General features: G+C 41.2%; 1 protein-coding gene across 1 annotated transcript in view; it reads left to right on the top strand.

The window, feature by feature from the left end:
* SORCS2 (sortilin related VPS10 domain containing receptor 2) overlaps positions 1-18,432 on the top strand; it is a 647,363-nt gene that overhangs the window by 538,190 nt on the left and 90,741 nt on the right. The window contains 3 exon segments of the mRNA XM_069977381.1: positions 9,569-9,633; positions 10,148-10,266; positions 15,267-15,356. Coding sequence (XP_069833482.1) covers positions 9,569-9,633; positions 10,148-10,266; positions 15,267-15,356 — 274 coding nt within the window.

Genomic DNA, 18,432 nt, shown 5'->3' with positions numbered 1-18,432 from the left:
ATAGATAGGAGATACATAGGAGATAGATAGATAGGAGATAGATAGGAGATAGATAGATAGATAGATAGATAGATAGATAGATAGATAGATAGATAGATAGGAAATAGATAGGAGATAGATAGATAGGAGATAGATAGATAGATAGATAGGAGATAGATAGATAGGAGATAGATAGATAGATAGATAGATAGATAGATAGATAGATAAGATAGGAGATAGATATCCAAGTAGAGATTTACCACAGCACTTGCCAGAATTTAGAAGAAAAACAGGCGGCAGCAGAGAGCATTGTGTCAGACTGGAAAGAATACAACACTGCCTGCAGGACATGCAGGATTCTATGTATTTAGATGTGACAGTGGTTCTGTATGTACTCTTCTCTCTTCTCCGCTGGTTGATTTTCTGTATTGAGTTACATTAGCGTGCGTTGTTCTCTATGGATTACATGACCTATTTGGTCCCAAACGTTGTACAACCTGTAAATGCGCAAACCTTTTTATGTGGTAGATTTACTGTAAGTACATCTCAGGGGAAGCTACGGCTTCAGTAACAACTACAAAGCTTAACCAGTGATCTATGGCGGCCTTACAGCTCTTTCTTCTTCTAATGCTTCTGCCCTGTTCCTCCTCTGGCCCTTTGAAGCCTTCGAATATAATGACTCCCAAGCACCCATCCAGTCTATGAGGCTCCATAGCACCTCTAATCCCTCCATAGCCTGTAGGATAACCCTACACTAGACACACATGTCCGTAACCACGTGCACAACCTGCTACAGATCTGTCTGCTCATGGCGGAACCCATCAGCCCGATGAAATGTTTAACAACCCATAATGAATCGTCTTTGCTCCGTGATCCAATAAAGACACCAGAAGACCCTTGAACTCTATCACATGCGAGAAGAAAGCCGCCTGGCATCGGTTCCATCTGGGAACGATTATTTTACCTGGAGCATAGCGAACGACATACAAATGCAGAACATTATGCTGGAGAGGACATCAATGGGGACTTTATTATGATATTATGTTACACCATTTACATTGAAATTGCCATAGGCCGTTACAAACATAACAAGGCAACGGGCTGTTGGAAACGGCAATTGACGGAGCACAAGTGCACGTGGAGTAAATTAGATTATCTCTATAGCTTAACCCTTTACATTGGATCAGTTCATAAGAGCTCACTTTACGGTTACTAGGAATCTCTGAATTCTCTGTTATAGAGTATACAGAAGGCAGTGCAGATATACTGTATGTGCCGGTGTCTGTATATGTGTTCGGACATATGGATGTCATATATACAAGACATAGTAACAGTGCCGTGGCCCAGGTTGTATGAACAGATGTTGGGCCTGCTGGTGGGTTCTGGAGGTTATTTGTCACAGTGGCCAGGAGCACCTACCCACGGACACACAGCAGTTGTCAGGAATCGGATAGGAGGGCCCCTTGCCTGATATACTATGTACTCTTATAGGATGTAGTGAAGTGTCTCTTTAAAGTGTTTGAAGGATATTCTCGTACTCACGTATGGATGAGTCTAGTTATGTCACCTAACCGCCTTCTGCCCCTCAGTGTCGGGTTTCCGTCCTACTGGGGTAGTACAAGTCCCAGGTCTCTGCTCTGGGTGGAACTGGCTTGTAGTGACCTTCCTACAAAGCTGAGCGTCTTGACAGTAGAGAGTGGCTGAACTTGCACTGTGCTCTACTGCAGGTCCAATCTTCAGTTATCCGTTCCTTTTTTCGACTGTCCTGTTTTAGCAAGTATAACGCACGGCACAGGCAAGGGTGAAGACTCCCATGCCTCTGGTATCCCTGGGGGTCTGGTCTAGTGGCCCATAGTTGTTGGGTAGCTAACTGCAGGAACAACTATGTACAGGTCCTGCCTGCCTGGCACACAGCTAAAGGGAAGTAGTTACTATAAAGCAAATATGTGTGTAGCTAGACCTAGTGTTAGCTGCAGCTGTGCTGTGAGAGTGTGACCTCTAGTGGTTGGAGTAAGGAACCTCGGTCACCTGTCCTAACCTGTACCATTAGCACAATGAAGGGGCAAGGCAGTGCTCTAGGCTGTGGATTCAACTGCTAACTGCACAGGAATGGTGCCAAGGAGGAAGATAAGAGACATACCTTCTTCCTCTGCACCCTGTGCGCATCAGGGGACTATTAGCAGGTTAGATTCGTCTAACCTGCTGATAGTTCCGCTTTAAATAGGAACTTTGGGGCTTAACTGTGCTAAAAAGAAGTGCCATGGCAATTTTTAGTGTATTTCCCTGCTTTCATTGAAGTTGATAGAAGTTTGGTTTTGGACAGTGGGACACATGTGAAAGTGCCCTACGGTGGTGTCAGTTTTTAACATGCATTTTTAGTTTTGGTAGATGAACTTAAAGGTCCTTTTACACAGGGATTTATCTGACAGATATTTGAAGCCAAAGCCAGGAATGGATTTAAAAAGAGGGGAAATCTGTCTTTCCTTTATGAACTGTTCTTTATTTATAGTCTGTTCCTGGCTTTGGCTTCAAAAGTCTGTCAGATAAATCTCTGTTTGCAAAGGCACCCTAAACCTCATACATTTGTCAGCTCGGTTTGGCCGTTTGTGTAAGGTGTATGTTGCTCACAGCCCAACCCCTTTGTTCTTGGAGAGATAAGCCACAGCTAGAGCTCTCTGCATGCAGCTTAACCCTCCTCTCATCATGGAGATCACCGGATCGGCCATCAGTTATTGAAGGTGAATGGCCACCTTAAAGGGGTTATCCAGCACTACAGAAACATGGCCACTTCTCCCCCTCTCTTGTCTCCAGTTCAGGTGTGGTTTGCAATTAAGCTCCATTTACTATTTACATTGTACTTTTGGTGCATCTGCACAACTGCAAAAAAACAAATCCTGACGTTCTAATTGGAGGCTGACAGCAGACTTGCTATGTGACTCTCTGGACTGGAGTCTTTTGCACATAAATGAAATTGTTGTAATTCATAGATTTGGCTTTGGTTGCTATATCTGCTGAAAGATGGCTTATCCTTTAGGAGCAAGTGGCGTGAGTGGAGTTTTGTGAGCTGCCCAAACTTGCTGCTGCCCCCAGCCAGTGATGCTTGTTTCCCATAGGGTACAAAATGCATCGGATTGCATAAACGTAGTGTGAACTTATCCGGTAATAGTTCACACCTGTGCTAGAAAACTGTGCTAAATATGAATTCCCCCTAAGTATATAAGAGCGCACCCAAAGGCTATGTTCACACAACATCTTTTTATACAAAATAACGTCCATCAATAATGTCCATGAAAATTATTTACAGTCATTATCAAACAACAAATGTTATTTAGAAAAAAGACGTTGTGTGAACATAGCCATAGACTTCCTTTATTTTGTGCGTGTGTTTTTGCATTTGTGGTTTTTTTCACATTCCTTAACAGAAATTCACATTTTAATCACATGGTTCGTTATTAGAAATGAGTGAATTCACAGTACTAGTGAAGCACTTCGCTAGGCTTGGCCATATGCTTGTCAGCCAGCTGCCTTTGAATTGTGCCACTGCGGGTGACTGGAAAAGCTGGATCCAGTCCTGGAAATGAAGCAGCATGAAGTTCAAAGGCAGATGGCTGACAAGCTAATGGCTGATCCTAGCAAAGATCATCTCTATTCATGACTCACATGACACTCTATGGATTCAATTGATGTGTATGTAAAAATGTATTGTACAGTCCCCAAAGTATCCCAAAAATGTATTCAATCAATACATTTGGAGGGCACCGAGCAGGGAGGGAGAGAGGTGCCTATGCATCTAATTACCTCCCCCCTCCCTGCTTGGTGCTGGATACACATGCACTGTACTACTACTCCCATCATCTGCTCATAGTAGTACACATCGCCGGACACATCGCCGCCGCCGGCCGCTCCTCACACAAGGGCTTCATCATGCTCCCTCCGCTCCCCCTCCTCCTCCTCCCAGCTTCAAATTTCAAACTCTCCCGCAGCTGACTCACTGCCCGGTCGCACTGACCCACTCACCGCCCGGTCGCACTGACCCACTCAGCGCCCGGCCGCACTGACCCACTCACCGCCCGGCCGCACTGACCCACTCACCGCCCAGCCGCCACTCACTGCTCACATGCCGGCCGGGGACACCGCCGGAGCGCCGTGCATTGAATCCATAGAGTGTCCAGCAGGGGGCGCACTATATATAGAAGTCAATGGTACTCAGGGTACTGCGCCCCCTGCTGGACACTCCATAGGAATTACAAGTGATTCGTGACGTCATGGTTTTGGACGGAATTCTTACCCTCCATGATTTACTAAATTAAGGGAAATAGCAGTATATGTGCATTTCCCATAATTAATGTACATTAGAAATTTGTCTAACTTTCCATAAGTAATAACATGTTAAAAAATACTTTTGGCCAGAGTTGTCCTTTATCCATAAATAATAATTTTTACTCCTGTTGATTAATACAAAGGACGCCCTGTTGCTCGGCAGTGTACTATGTTTGGAATATTCTGAGTATGTCTAGTGACACGGTCCCTGAAGTTGGTCATGAAGCATATGGCAGCATGAATCATTCACCTGGGATAAAATACTCAGTGCCGCCACCGCTAGAATTCATGATTTGTTTGATGGGAGACATATGCACCTGGGTCTTTTGAGGTGCAGAAAATGTGACAGTCTCTCTCAGAAATGAGATGCCATCAAAGGGAGATGGATGAAATATTTAACAGCACCGCTGATGTATGAGGAGCCCCTTGAAGTTCTCTGCTGATTGTTAGCAGATTCCGGCCTGTCGCTTCTCCTTTACCTAAAAATTTTAATTAAACAGATTTGCAAATGGAAACATTTTATCTGAGAAGACGCAGCGTGATACGGGATAAATGGCAACGTATTGTCATTGCTTTGTAGGACGGATCACGTTTAGTATTTGTATAAAGCAGTGGCTCCCAATCTGTGCCCCTCCAGCTGTCACAAAAACGCAACTTGCCTCAATGCAAACCATAAGTTTAAGACCACTACTCTAGAAACAGGGCTCCCATAGCACAGACCATAAAGGGTCCCCATTATGGTGCCAGGTCTTTCTATCCTAGACAGAGGGACTTAGAGGGACTTAGAGCAGAGAGAGATTAGCTGCATTGCAGCACTAGGTAAGGATAGGTTTTTGGCTAGGGGGATGGTATGAATAAAAAAAATAAGTGATACTCACCTCCCCTCTGCTCCCCTGCTGCTTTAGTTCCAGCGCCTTTTGGTCCCCCTGCTCATCACCATTTGTTTCTGTGCTATTTTGTTAAGACTGGATAATCACTGTAACTTCGTTATGTATTAGCGTTGATGAGCTATTAACGCCTAGACCACCAGGGAGTGAATATTAACTGAGGCTCTGCTTCGTACCACTAGGGAACAATGTCCATCATATTCCATTGGAAACCAAAATATTATTGGACATCATCTTCTTCCCTAGACCTCCTACACATTCTGACACTGGAGGTGGTTGGTGTTTAATAGAGATGAGTAAATATGGTCGAGATGGTATTCCATCAAATATTTCGGTATTCAAAAGATTCGAATTAAATCGAGTAGTGTGAGGAATACGCGGGAAACATTCGAAAGCCCTCCCATCGCACTTGGCGCTTTTTTTTAATCCAATCACCATGCAGGGAGGCCGTGAGGGACCCTAGGAGTACGCACACAGCGACAAAACGACATCTGCCCTCATTGAATGGCTGAACCACATGACCTCGAATATTTAATAATTGACTTCCTCCTCTCGACCGCAGATGAGCTTTCAACCTAGCCAGGGAGAGATCTTAGAGCAGGGAGAGATAGGTTTTAATAGCGTTTTGGTTAGGCAGGATTACTACTGAACCCAAAAGTCCTTTTCAGGGCTAAGATACAGCAAAAAAGGTCATCTTTGAATCCAAAGCACTTCTCAGTGCTAAGACATAGATGATATAACAGCATCAGCAGCATCAGCAGCAGGTGTATTCATTCCAGTACCCTGTGTGTACAAGTGACTTATAGTGTCCCTGGTGTAGCCCACTAAGGGCACGTAAACGTTATACATATTGTGCCAGTTGCCCAGTAAAAGGCAAGTTATACCTATTGTGCCAGTTGCCCAGTAAAAGGCACGTGATACCTATTGTGCCAGTTGCCCAGTAAAAGGCACGTGATACCTATTGTGCCAGTTGCCCAGTAAAAGGCACGTGATACCTATTGTGCCAGTTGCCCAGTAAAAGGCATGTGATACCTATAGTGCCAGTTGCCTAATCTCTGCTCTGCTGCGGCCTAGCGTTCGTACAGCGTAATGCGTGATACGCGCAAATAATGTGACGCTCTGCGGACGCACATTGGAATCATGTATGTAACTCTGCGCACGAAATACGAAGGAAATGTGTGAACATTCGTAAAGCGTTTGCAAATATTTTTCCTTCGCAACTGCGGAGAGTGGCATTATACTGCGATTTTGGGGTGTTGGGCGCACCCAGGCATGCTCCCCCTAATGTCCCAGTGTCATTCCGGAGGTGTTGGCATAGTTTAGGGAGGTTTCACGGGGGACTTGGTGATCTCCAAGTGGTCGAATTTGGATTTCCAAGTGCCGAGAATTTTTTTCCCATAGACTATAATGGGATCGAATATTCGTTCGTATAGTCGAATATCGGTGCCTATTCGATTCGAATTCTCGAAAGTCGAATATTGCACTACTCTCTCATCTCTAGTGTTTAACATGATAATTGCGTGCAAGTGAAACATCGCTGTAATGTTAGGATCAATGATCGGTGTAAATACCTGCCCCCTCTTATCTCACAAGGTATACTTACAGAAGAAGTGAGCCTGGGGCGCATAAGGCTTCAGCCGTCTTCTGCTTCCCGCACAAGCCCTGTTACCATTTTTTCCACCATAAATGACCAGTTATCAATCCCTTCCGCCACCGTAGACCACCAAGGTATCAAATATTAACCTGTCCACTACCATAGACCATCAAGGAATAAAATATTAACCTGTCCACTACCCTAGACCATCAAGGAATCAAATATTAACCTTTCCTTTACCATAGATTACCAGGGAATCAATTATTAACCTGTTCATTACACTAGAACACCAGGAAATCAAATATTAACATGCCCATTACACTAAACCACCAGGAAATCCAATATTAACCTACCCTATACCACCAGGAAACAAAATATTAACGTATCCACTACCTTAGACCACCAGAGTATTAAATATTAACCTGTTCATTACCCTAGACCACCAGGGTATTAAATATTAAACTGTTCATTACACTAGACCACCAGGGAATCAAGCATTAACCTGTCCACTACCCTAAATTGCTAGGGAATAAAAAATTAACCTGAACATTACTATAGACCACCAGGAAACCCAATATTAACCTATCCACTACCCTAGACCACCAGGGAAGCCTTCTTTAGTCTGCCCTATTATATTTCTAATTGTCTTTTGTGTTAAAGACAACAGTTCATTTCTAACATGAAGAATTGTTATTCATCTATAACATCTGCACTACAATCTTGCACTTTGCCGCCTTGGTTTTGGTGATGTTTACAAGATTTTGTCCTATCACTTTCTGTTCCCAGGCGGGTTTCACTTTCTGAGTGAGGGACTGTCATAGCCTTGGTGATCTAATCTTCCATTCATTATGCAGCATTAATTACACATTGCTGGCTTTATTCTAGGCTCAGTATGGGTTTGTATTCTTGACTTGATAAATTGGCTTAAAGTACAGGAAACCGAAGATTGTGGAATACATTTCACTAGGCTGGGTATTAAAATAATTACTTTCTGCTGGGTCTTATTATTGAGACTTTACCAGCGATTGTTCCGTCTGAAGAAAGAACGTTTGGTGTTCTTTTTTTTTTTTTAAGCTTTGAAGTCTCAGAACAACATTTTCTTATGGATGAGCGTCAGCTCTGAAGGACTAAGTGGACGTGTAATCTCCAGGACTTGAATATTTCCCTGTGAAGTGAATACAGTACAAATTGGGTCTCACTGTGTAATGAGGGACATTTATAAAGTCATCATTATCGTTTTTATGTAAATAGTGAGCGCTAATACAAATAAAGCTGGTTCTAATGAGGAGCGCAAGTGAGAATGCCAGGACTGCGAGGGATTATCCTGCCAGAGCGATGGGCCGGGATGACTCACTGACACATTGCAGTTGATTCGAAAGATCTGTAGACGTTACAAAGCACATGTGTTATATACCCATAGCATAACATACATAATATACCTATGTCTATCTATCTATCTATCTATCTATCTATCTATCTATCTATCTATCTATCTATCTATCTCCTATCTATCTATCTATCTATCTATCTATCTATCTATCTATCTATTATCTATCTATTATCTATCTATCTCCTATCTATCTATCTATCTATCTATCTATCTCATATCTATCTAACCTTTGAAAATGTGGATCCTACTTTGCAAAAATCAATAGTACCAGCAAATAGGGCATTTTGTAATATATCTTACCATAGAAAAAAAAATACCCATTGCCCTAAACTCATTGTTGCTCCTTCTCCAAACAAATCAGCTTGCTAAGGGATAAGGTTACAGGTGTCTACAAAAGTCAAAATCTAGGAGAGAGAGTGATTGGGGAGTTATGGAGAGGCTCTAGTAGCTTGTAGTAAGAAGTGTTATTTACACAGCTTGAACTGCTTTGTACTGTTCTATAATGTCCTCCATGCTGTTGTGGCTTTTGATGTTGTGCTATAAAGATACAGGACAGCAAGATCTCCTTCTGTGTGTATGTAGTGTATGGGAGACATCATGGAGGTTAGTTTTTACTTGCTAACTCAAGGACGACTAAAAATCAGTGATGGAGTCTTTAGAAGGTTAAACTGGTGAAAAATGGCATATACTATTCTTAAGGAATCCTGAATGGTTTGCTGAAACATTGTATGTTTCCCTAAATAATTTAATATTCAGAGGTTGAAGATAGAAAAGCAGGTTAAAGGGGTTGTCCAGCGAAAATCTTTTACTTTCAAATCAACTGATATCAGAAAGTTATATAGATTTGTAATTTACTTTGATTAAAAAATCTCAAGTCTTCCAGTACATATTAGCTACTAAATGTCCTGCAGGAAATGTTGTTTTATTTTCAGTCTGGCACAGTGCTCTCTGCTGACATCTCTTGCCGAGACAGGAACTGTCCAGAGCAGGAGAGGTTTTCTATTGGGATTCATAGAAAACGAGACAGAGTTCCTGTCTCAGCCAGAGGTGTCAGCAGAGAGCACTGTGTCAGACTGATAATAAAACAACATTTCCTGCAGGGCATACAGCAGCTGAAAAGTACTGGAAGACTGGACTGGAAGATTTTTTAATCGAAGTAAATTACAAATCTATATAACTTTCTGATATCAGTTGATGTGAAAGAAAAAGATTTTCTCTGGACAACCCCTTTAATACTACTTCTTAGGTGCTGGTGATATGTACTGGTGTTGTATTTGTTATACATCAGTTCATACAGTGTTCTGTACTTCTCATCTGATGGAATACATATTGCATGTATTTCCTATATCAGGTGTATGAATACAGCATGACTTACATGACTCTTTTATGTGTTTGCAGGTCTGTTGCTGGAGTAGATACAGATCCAGGTCTGGTCCACATGGAGATACAAGATTTAGATGGAGGTGGGCAAATTTATTTTTCAGCATCACATATGTGACATATACAATCAGTGAACACACTATGTGAGGTAATTGCATTTATATTCCTGTGTGATACCACCTTCAGCTCTAAATGAAGTCCCATGTGTGTATCTGTCAATCAAATGTGGGTTTTCTGTTGCTCCGGACAGTTCCTGACATGGACAGAGGTGGCAGCAGAGAGCACTGTGTTATATTGGAAAGAATACATAACATAATACAGTCTGTGTTTAATAGAAAGCAGTTTTTATCACAGGTTCTGTTTAACCTCCTCTTTGACATACACATATTTAGCGATTTATAATGTCTTCAGTGTTACCTACACTCACATCCTCCCAATACATCTGTCTCACAGTGGTTGACTGCCGGCTCGGTACAGCGCATCTCACCTTAACTGCAAATAAAAGTGGTCAATATTTATAGCGTGGAAAATGGCGTTCTTCACTTCAGCAGCCTCTTGCAGATACTTAATGTTTCCACTATTGATTGTGCTCCGCAGGTTATCGATATGTGACATGCCAGATTCAAAACTGCTCTGACAAAACACCAGCATTTCAGTTCAATGGAGACATCGACCGCGGTTCTTTAACTGTACAAGATGATTACATCTTTCTTAAGGTATGTGGCACCATCTTAATATAGCTCTGAGTCTGTGAATTATACTACATGCAAGGATTACATAGATATCATACCGGAGAAACACTGAATAAGATATATATATATACAGTATATATATATATATATTTTTATATATATATATATATATATATATATATATATATATATATATATATATATCCCATCCTGGTACTGATCCTGGCACTTCATTGGCCCCCACATCTCAAAGCTTCCTGACGTATGTGTCTGTGTGTGTGTGTGTATATATATATATATATATATATATATATATATATATATATATATTATTTTATTTTATTTTTTTGTGCTATAGCCACAATGGTGTCAAAATAGATCAGAAGTACAAAGGCCGGCATATTTCTGATCGCTGTCAGTGAATTATTATTTTTTTTTAAATTGAATGAAACAGTATTGAAAGTCAAATTTTATTGTTAAAGGGGTATTCTGGCACATATCTTTTTTTTTTTTTTTTTTTTTTATAATGTTATAAAACTTTTTAATTTAACGTAATTAAATAAGATGTTGTTTTTTTTTATTTTATAACTTTATGTTGAGTGGCAGCAGTAAGGGATTACGGCCTCGCTACTGTCACCAATAGCTGTGTAGGTAACTGCAGGGCTGCACAGACCCTGTTCTGGAACAGATATATATGTGATTTCATGCATATTATTATTATAATAGACACTGTACCTGAGGAAGCTGTCTGTGTCAGTAGCGCTGCAGCCATGGCACAGTGTAGCAGAGTAAGCAAGGACAACTGCCAATCACTGTTTTCTCTGCTGCACTGTGCTGTAGCTGCAGTACTACTACTAACATTAACATAGACAGCTTCTTCAAGTGCAGTGCATTATATCAGATATACACTACATCAATGTGCAACAACCCCAGAGGGAATCAGATGCGTTTTGAGCCCATGGCTGTGCACTCTTGGCCAGTGACATCAGTTATATATAACTGCAGCCCTGCAGTTCCCTATACAGCCACTGGTGGCAGTGGAGAGGCCATATCACCCGGTGCCACTCAATGAATGTAAAATAAATAAAAATATATATTCTTTACTACAAAGTTATATAACTTTAAAGAATTTTTTAAAAAATGTATTCGCCAAAATTAAATTAGCAGAACTTTTCTGTAGTAAGAGGTGTTGTAATGTGCACACGACCTACATGCACCTATATACAATAGTTATGACATCTATACCGATAAATATACATGCACAGGCACCCAAAGAGTTAAGGTTCATATTAATGCTTATTTAACAGCAATATACTGTCTAAAAAAAATCAATACAATGTCTTCTGCTGGACTGGAGAACTTAATGGATTCCTGCAAGGTTACATAGACTCTCACGTCTAAGTTGGCAAATTTAATCAGAAATGGCTTCTGTTAGAAAATGAAAATCCTGGCCTCCTATAATCCATAGACATTGTCCTTACATTAATCACGTTTGGCGGTCCGGCTTTTAGCGAATCGTCTCCATTATTATGAATCTATGATCTTAGCCGGGATTATAATTGGCTAAAAGGGTTTAGATGGAGTCAGAAGCAGGTTTGCCCAATCCTGTGACCTGTGGTGAGATGATCCACTCAACCAACATCTATATGACATCATTGTCTGAAATAAAGAGGTTGTCTAGCTGCCTAGGTGATCTATAAAATACATTAATTGGTATATGTTCTTAACCAGAGATGAGCGAACCTGGAGCATGCTCGAGTCCATCCGAACTTTATCCAAGTTCAGCAGCCGCCACTAATCAAATGCCGATCGTTCGAGTTTGGATCGACTCAAACCCGAACCCGGTTCACTCATCTCTATTCTTAACCCTAATAAATAAAAGATGGAAATTATGCAATGTTAGTATTCATATAAGCCTAAGAACTTAAAATGCAGCCAATAATACCTTTAATTCATGTAAACCTTATTCTGGGTAAAAAGTTTAGATGGGAATAAGAGAGCTGTCAATCATTCAACAGGACAGCCCAGTTGACTACTTACACAAGAACGAGCAAAAATTTACATGAATAAATTACTTGTTATCCTGGAACCTTTCCCACAAAAGTTTTATTATTACTGTACTCAGCTCTTCCTTCTCTGTATCATGATCCCCGCAGATTAAATTGCATTTGACACGTTCTCTTTTAAAAAGAGAATACTTACCCTAACACTAATACAAATTAACCTGTACAGATTTCCTAACCTTAAAGGGCAACTTTGGGCAGAAGGCCTTTTTTCAGTAATGTTAGGAAGGGGGTGGATGAAAGCAATGACGTCCACTTACCTCCCTGGCTCCAGTGCTTGGGCCTGCATCACACTGCTCCGGTTTGTGATGGCTTCCAGGTCTCAGGCCCACTCAGCCATTCAGCAGCTGTAGAGGGGTCCTGACTTTGCTGAGCAGGCCTGAGAATGTCACATCTGAAGTCCTGTGTCAGACCAGGAAGCGGCCAGAGCTGCGGTACTGGAGCAGTGCGATGCTGGAGCCACGGAGGTAAGTGGACATCGTCATTTTCTTCCAACCCCTCCCTGGTGATACTGAAAAAAGGCTTTCCACTTGAAGTAGCCCTTTTACTCTAATTAATAAAATAATAAAATTCTGTTATTTTCAAATAACTCTAATACTTACCCCAGATAACCTGTAAAATGATAAACAATACATTTTCTCTAACCCTATACCTAATAAATAAAAGTAAAATGATGCAATGTTAGCTTTTAGGTAATCCTAACCATAAGGGTATGTTCACAAAGGGAAAAACAGAATTGTTTATTATATAGAAGGTATTCCTTTTCTAACAAAAATACCAAGAAGTTTTTGCATTTGTATATGATGCCCCAGCTCCTTGTGCTTTTAAGAAGCCTGAAACTTAAGGAAGACATGCAAACCTTTAGAGGTGAGACACCTGATTTCAAACAGGCCCAACCTGACAGTGTTGTCACTAAGAGGTCTGTCCAACCTAGGCCTGGACTCACAATCTACCATATTGGGCAGATTCCTGGTGGGCCACTCGGTATTGTCACAGAGCAGGCAGTGTGGCCTGGGCTCAGACTGACAATTTGCTGGGTAGATTCCTGAGTCACTCTGTGTTGTCACAAATATGTTCCCTTTCTACAGGAAGCCTTAGAGAAGCATGTCTTGTTTATAAGAAGCTTTAAAAGTTTGTCGCCTGCCTATAAAAAGCCTCAAATGGGAGAATGGCCCACAGCACAGATGCTATATTTTATACTCCTGTAACTTTATTTGATGAGACAACTGTTTCAGTTTTCATAGCAGTATATGAGAAGAAAGTGAGGCATGGCAGGATGGATCATGAAAACTCTTTGGTCCATAAATCTACTTAATCTAATTAGGTTTTGGCATTGGGCACTTTCCTGTTACCTCCTGAATCTTTTGCTTGTGTCAAAATAAAGAATTTAAATCAAAAGTGCTCGGAGCGGCAGATAAGGGTAATTCATTTTACTTGATGGCCATCCGGCAGTGATGAGGACGGACAGTGATTGATGGTATAAATGGCTGCTCCCTTTATGAACTGCACATTGTCAAGATATGATGCGAGGCTGAGTGATTTATGAAAATGGAAGGTAAACATAGGTTCTGCTGCAACATGCGGATTTACAATCACCGCTACTTCTAGGAACATCAGGTACTGGAAAACCCTTTAAGTTCTGCAACAGTCCTTGAAATGTATTCATCAGATGCATGAGCAGATAAGAAGAAAACAATACAATGGCCCAGGTTTACTAAGACTGTCGGCTATTCATAGTCACTATACATTAGGGTGTTTGTTTTATATCCTGCTGGATTTATTGTGTGTATGATTGCTTGCTTGGTTGATAGAGTACTGTATGTGGCTTCACATTTCCCCGTGTGATAGCGGATGTGCAGCTGATAAACAATGGATGTGAAGGGCCACATGAATGATCCATCGATTTGATCGGTGCTTGTATTCTGCCAGTGTAATACAGTGTTTAGTTTATGCTGTAACAGAGAACTGAGGAGTATCTGGAGTCAAGATTAAACTTCCCATAGTAGAAATCACCAGAGTAAGGGCTGTGTATTATACATTCTTACATAAACGTGTAAAAGTCCAACCTGGATCAAATTTATTGTACATTTTAAGGGGAAACTATCAGCAGGTTAGAAGTATCTAACCTTCTAACATGTCCCTATAGGGCACAGGGTGCTGAGGATGAAGGGAAGTTTCCTCGGCAAAGTTTTTGGGAACTTTGTAGTTTCATGGCTATGTAAATGAGGTAGTGTGGTGCACTGGGGGTGGGACTTCCACTCTCAGTGCACCGATCCGGCCCAGCTGGCCCAACTCTACTAGTGACTATTAGGACGGTGCTCTGCAGTGACGTCAGTTCGGCGCGCATCACTGCAGAGCGCCGGATGCATATTTGTTAGAAGAGGTGGGACAGCTTTTTCCCTTTAAGTAGATTTATTCGAGGTATAACATGTCTATATAGATACATGTATTAATGATGAGTAGAAAAATAAATGTGCACAATAAGGAAGTGTGTACAGTATATGCAATAGACTAGGTTGGCATAACTAAAGGGGGTGCAGATTTTGTAGCTTCACCTGGGCCCTGGTGCCTGAGTGGTCCAAAGGAAATCTACTGCATGGTAGATGGGGCCTTGTTGCAGGCCAGGAGATTGGAGTCGTGTCTCTGCCAGATTGCCATATATTACATATATTGCCAGATATTATATTTGCACCAAGGCCCTACTGTGATGGACTGAAATATCCCTCAAACTAGAGTTTAATACAACAGCAAATGGCTCCTGAATGTTAGGATTTTGCAACATTTTTAATCTATACTGCATATACAGTACCATGGTATCCCTACTAGTCTACTATTACATTTTAGTACCTGTATGCTCTATATATTACATAAAGAAATTCTATTTAACCAGTACAGGACAGTATTTATTTTTTATCCTTTCTGTATAACATCCGTCTAACGTTTTACCATCTGCTTTTTCAGACAACGGCGGGAAACCAGAGTAAATACTATGTATCCTACCGACGGAACGACTTTATGCTGATGAAACTACCTAAGTATGCACTTCCAAAGGTGAGCCCATTCTTCTGGGGTGTATACAGAATTCTGCCTTCACCAGCAGAAATATGTCAATATTTACCATATATATTTAATATTACATTTAATGATGTAAACAACATAGTCTGATATCAGAACTAGATGATTAATACAGAGACGAGCAGTTATACATAGGCGCTGCTTATCTCTTCCTGTGGAACTTGCCTGTACTAAGTAAATGCCTTCTACCTCCAAATAAGCAGCATGTAGCTGTCCCTCTATCTTTATGAAGAGGTTCTTCAGCAGCTGCAGTGTATTATACTTACATAACCTGTATAATGTATAAGGCTGGGTTCACACACAGTATATTTCAGTCAGTATTTGGTCAGCATTTTGCAACCTAAACCAGTAGATTGAAAACACAGAAAGGCTCTGTTCACACAATGGTGAAATTGATTGGATGGCTGCCATATAACGGTAAATAACTGCCATTATTTCAATACAACGGCCGTTGTTTTAAAATAGCAACAAATATTTGCCATTAACCCTTTGAGGACCAGGGCCAAAATGACCCAGTGGCATAGCTTTGATCAGTGTTATCAGCGCTCTGCTTTTTGAGTCTGCCTGTGCAGGCTCAGTGACCAGAGTGCCGATCGGACCGCACGGAGGCAGGTGAGAGACCTCCAACGGTCCGTTTCAACGATCGGGACCCCCGCAGTGTGACGATCAGTAAGTGACAGGGGACTCCTCCTGTCACTTACACTTAAACTCCACGATTAAGGAGTTAGTGACACGCTGCAGCGCAATCGCTGCAGCGTGTCATTAACGGTGAGGTGCCGGCTGCTGATTGCAACCGGCCCCCACCTCCTATATAGCGTGCTCCGCTCCGGAGCGCGCTTCATAGCGGCAGAAACACCCAGGACGTACAGTTACGTCCAGGATCGTCTGGTGACAGACTTGTATGACGTAACTGTACATCCAGGGTTGTCTAGGGGTTAAATGACGGCCATCCACTCAAATTCAACATTGTATGAACAGAGTCTTTCTGTGTTTTCAATTTACTCCTGGTTTTGGTTGCAATATGAGGACCACAATACAGACTGAAATATACGTAGTGTGAACCCAGCCTATATGTATATGAGGATGGTACTCCTTATATTCTACTGTGGGGGGGGGGGGGTGTACAGTATCAAATATGCCATAAAGCAATAAAATTATATCTAGCATTTATCTTTTATTTTCTATCTATATCTATCTATTATCTGTCTACTTTATTGATCTATTTATTTATTTATCCGTCTCATCTATCTATTATTTATTTATCTATCTATTTACTTTATTTATTTATTTATTTGTCTATCTATCTATTCATCTATCTTCTATCTATCTATCTATCTATCTATCTATCTATCTCCTATCTATCTATCTATCTCCTATCTATCTATCTATCTATCTATCTATCTATCTATCTATCTTCCAATATCCATCTATCAAAATCTAAACAACTGGAAAGCAACCCCCTACAGCCTCTTCTATAGATCATGGATCTGGACCCTTCCTTCTCTGAAATTCTCCATTTTCTGCATCCTATATGATAATTTTGGTATTTACTTCTATAGCATTACACTAAAATGCTCCATTTTGCAGAGTGCTAGCACAAAATTACCAGCAGCACATAGCAAATAGCAGGTCGTTCATCACGGCAGGACTTATCTAGCTCTCACAGTGGCGTCAATTGTTCAGTGTTGTATGGAAACAGTAATTTCGCAGTACAGTCTGCTTCTAAAGAAAACTTCAATACAGAGAGACTGAAATGGAATGTTTTACCTCTACTGTATTGCAGTTCTGCATACTCAAGAACTGCAGGGTCATAAAGGGGGTTGTGTGGTATCACAAAGCTATTATTATATATTTTGTTAAGGAAATATTAGAGATAGGGTCCCCAGGGCCGTATTTACCAGTAGGCACCCGTGGTCCGGTGCCTAGGGCAGGAAGAACGAAACAACTTTTTTTTTTCTTTTGTCTCCCACCTCCCCTTGCGACTTGCCAGTAAATCTGTCATCTTTTCGGGAAGGGGGAGGGGTGTTCTACACGTAGAGAAATGCATTAGCCTAAACCCCTCTCCCATTTCTTCCCCAGTAGTCATGTGCTGTTACCAGGATTATTGGCCATACGCCTATTGGCTACCTGCACACACATATTATTATCCTAATGATAATGGGCAGGATAGAACATCCTGTAGCTAGTCACATCATAGGATTGATTACGGCAGCAGAAGAGGAGAGTACTGATTTTGTGGGAGAAGGTGACCTCTCCTTTCTTCTTATTGTGTTAGGGTACTACTAGACGGGCCGATCAATAATGTAAACGAGCACCGATCTGCTAGATCGGCGCTCTTTTTCTGGGCCTATTACACGGCTCGGTAATCCTTTAGCAAAGGCTTCATGGACATCGTTAGAAAGAAGGGAGGTAATGTATTAATTTATTTTTAGTTTATTACACGCTATTACACGTAGCGATGCACAGTAGGCGGACACGACACGATCGGCTGTTATTATTGTTGTTATTAGCTGATCTTTTTCTCTATTACATGGAGAGATATTTGGTTGAACTGTGTAATAGGACACTTAGTAAAGACTGAGCTTCTTGTGCTAGTGGTTATTAAATGATGGTAGTAAAACATTCAATATCTGGCCAGATCACTGGACTGACTGCAGCAGCAGGGGAGGAGTGTTTTGATCTTGTTGGAGGAAGTGCCCTTTTATGTTAAAGACATGGGGGGAGATTTATCAAACATGCTGTAAAGTGAAACTGGCTCAGTTGCCCCTAGCAACCAATCAGATTCAATTTTTCATTCCTCACACTCTTTGGAAAATCAAAGGTGGAATCTGGTTGCTAGGGGCCAGTTTCTCTTTACACCATGTTTGATAAATCTCCCCCATGGATTCTTAGAACTGGACAGTGAAGAACTGGGCAAGGATGGGAACATCCTGTAAGCAATCAGATCATTGGCTTGATTGCAGTGGCAGGAGAGTAGTGCTTTGACCTTGTTGGAGGCAGTGACCCGTTGACTCTTTTTTAATTACGACATGGCTTCTTGTGATGGGACAGT

Source organism: Dendropsophus ebraccatus, chromosome 7 (assembly GCF_027789765.1).
Source record: "Dendropsophus ebraccatus isolate aDenEbr1 chromosome 7, aDenEbr1.pat, whole genome shotgun sequence".
Taxonomy (NCBI): Eukaryota; Metazoa; Chordata; class Amphibia; order Anura; family Hylidae; genus Dendropsophus; species Dendropsophus ebraccatus.
This window is presented reverse-complemented; position numbering and strand designations above follow the sequence as displayed.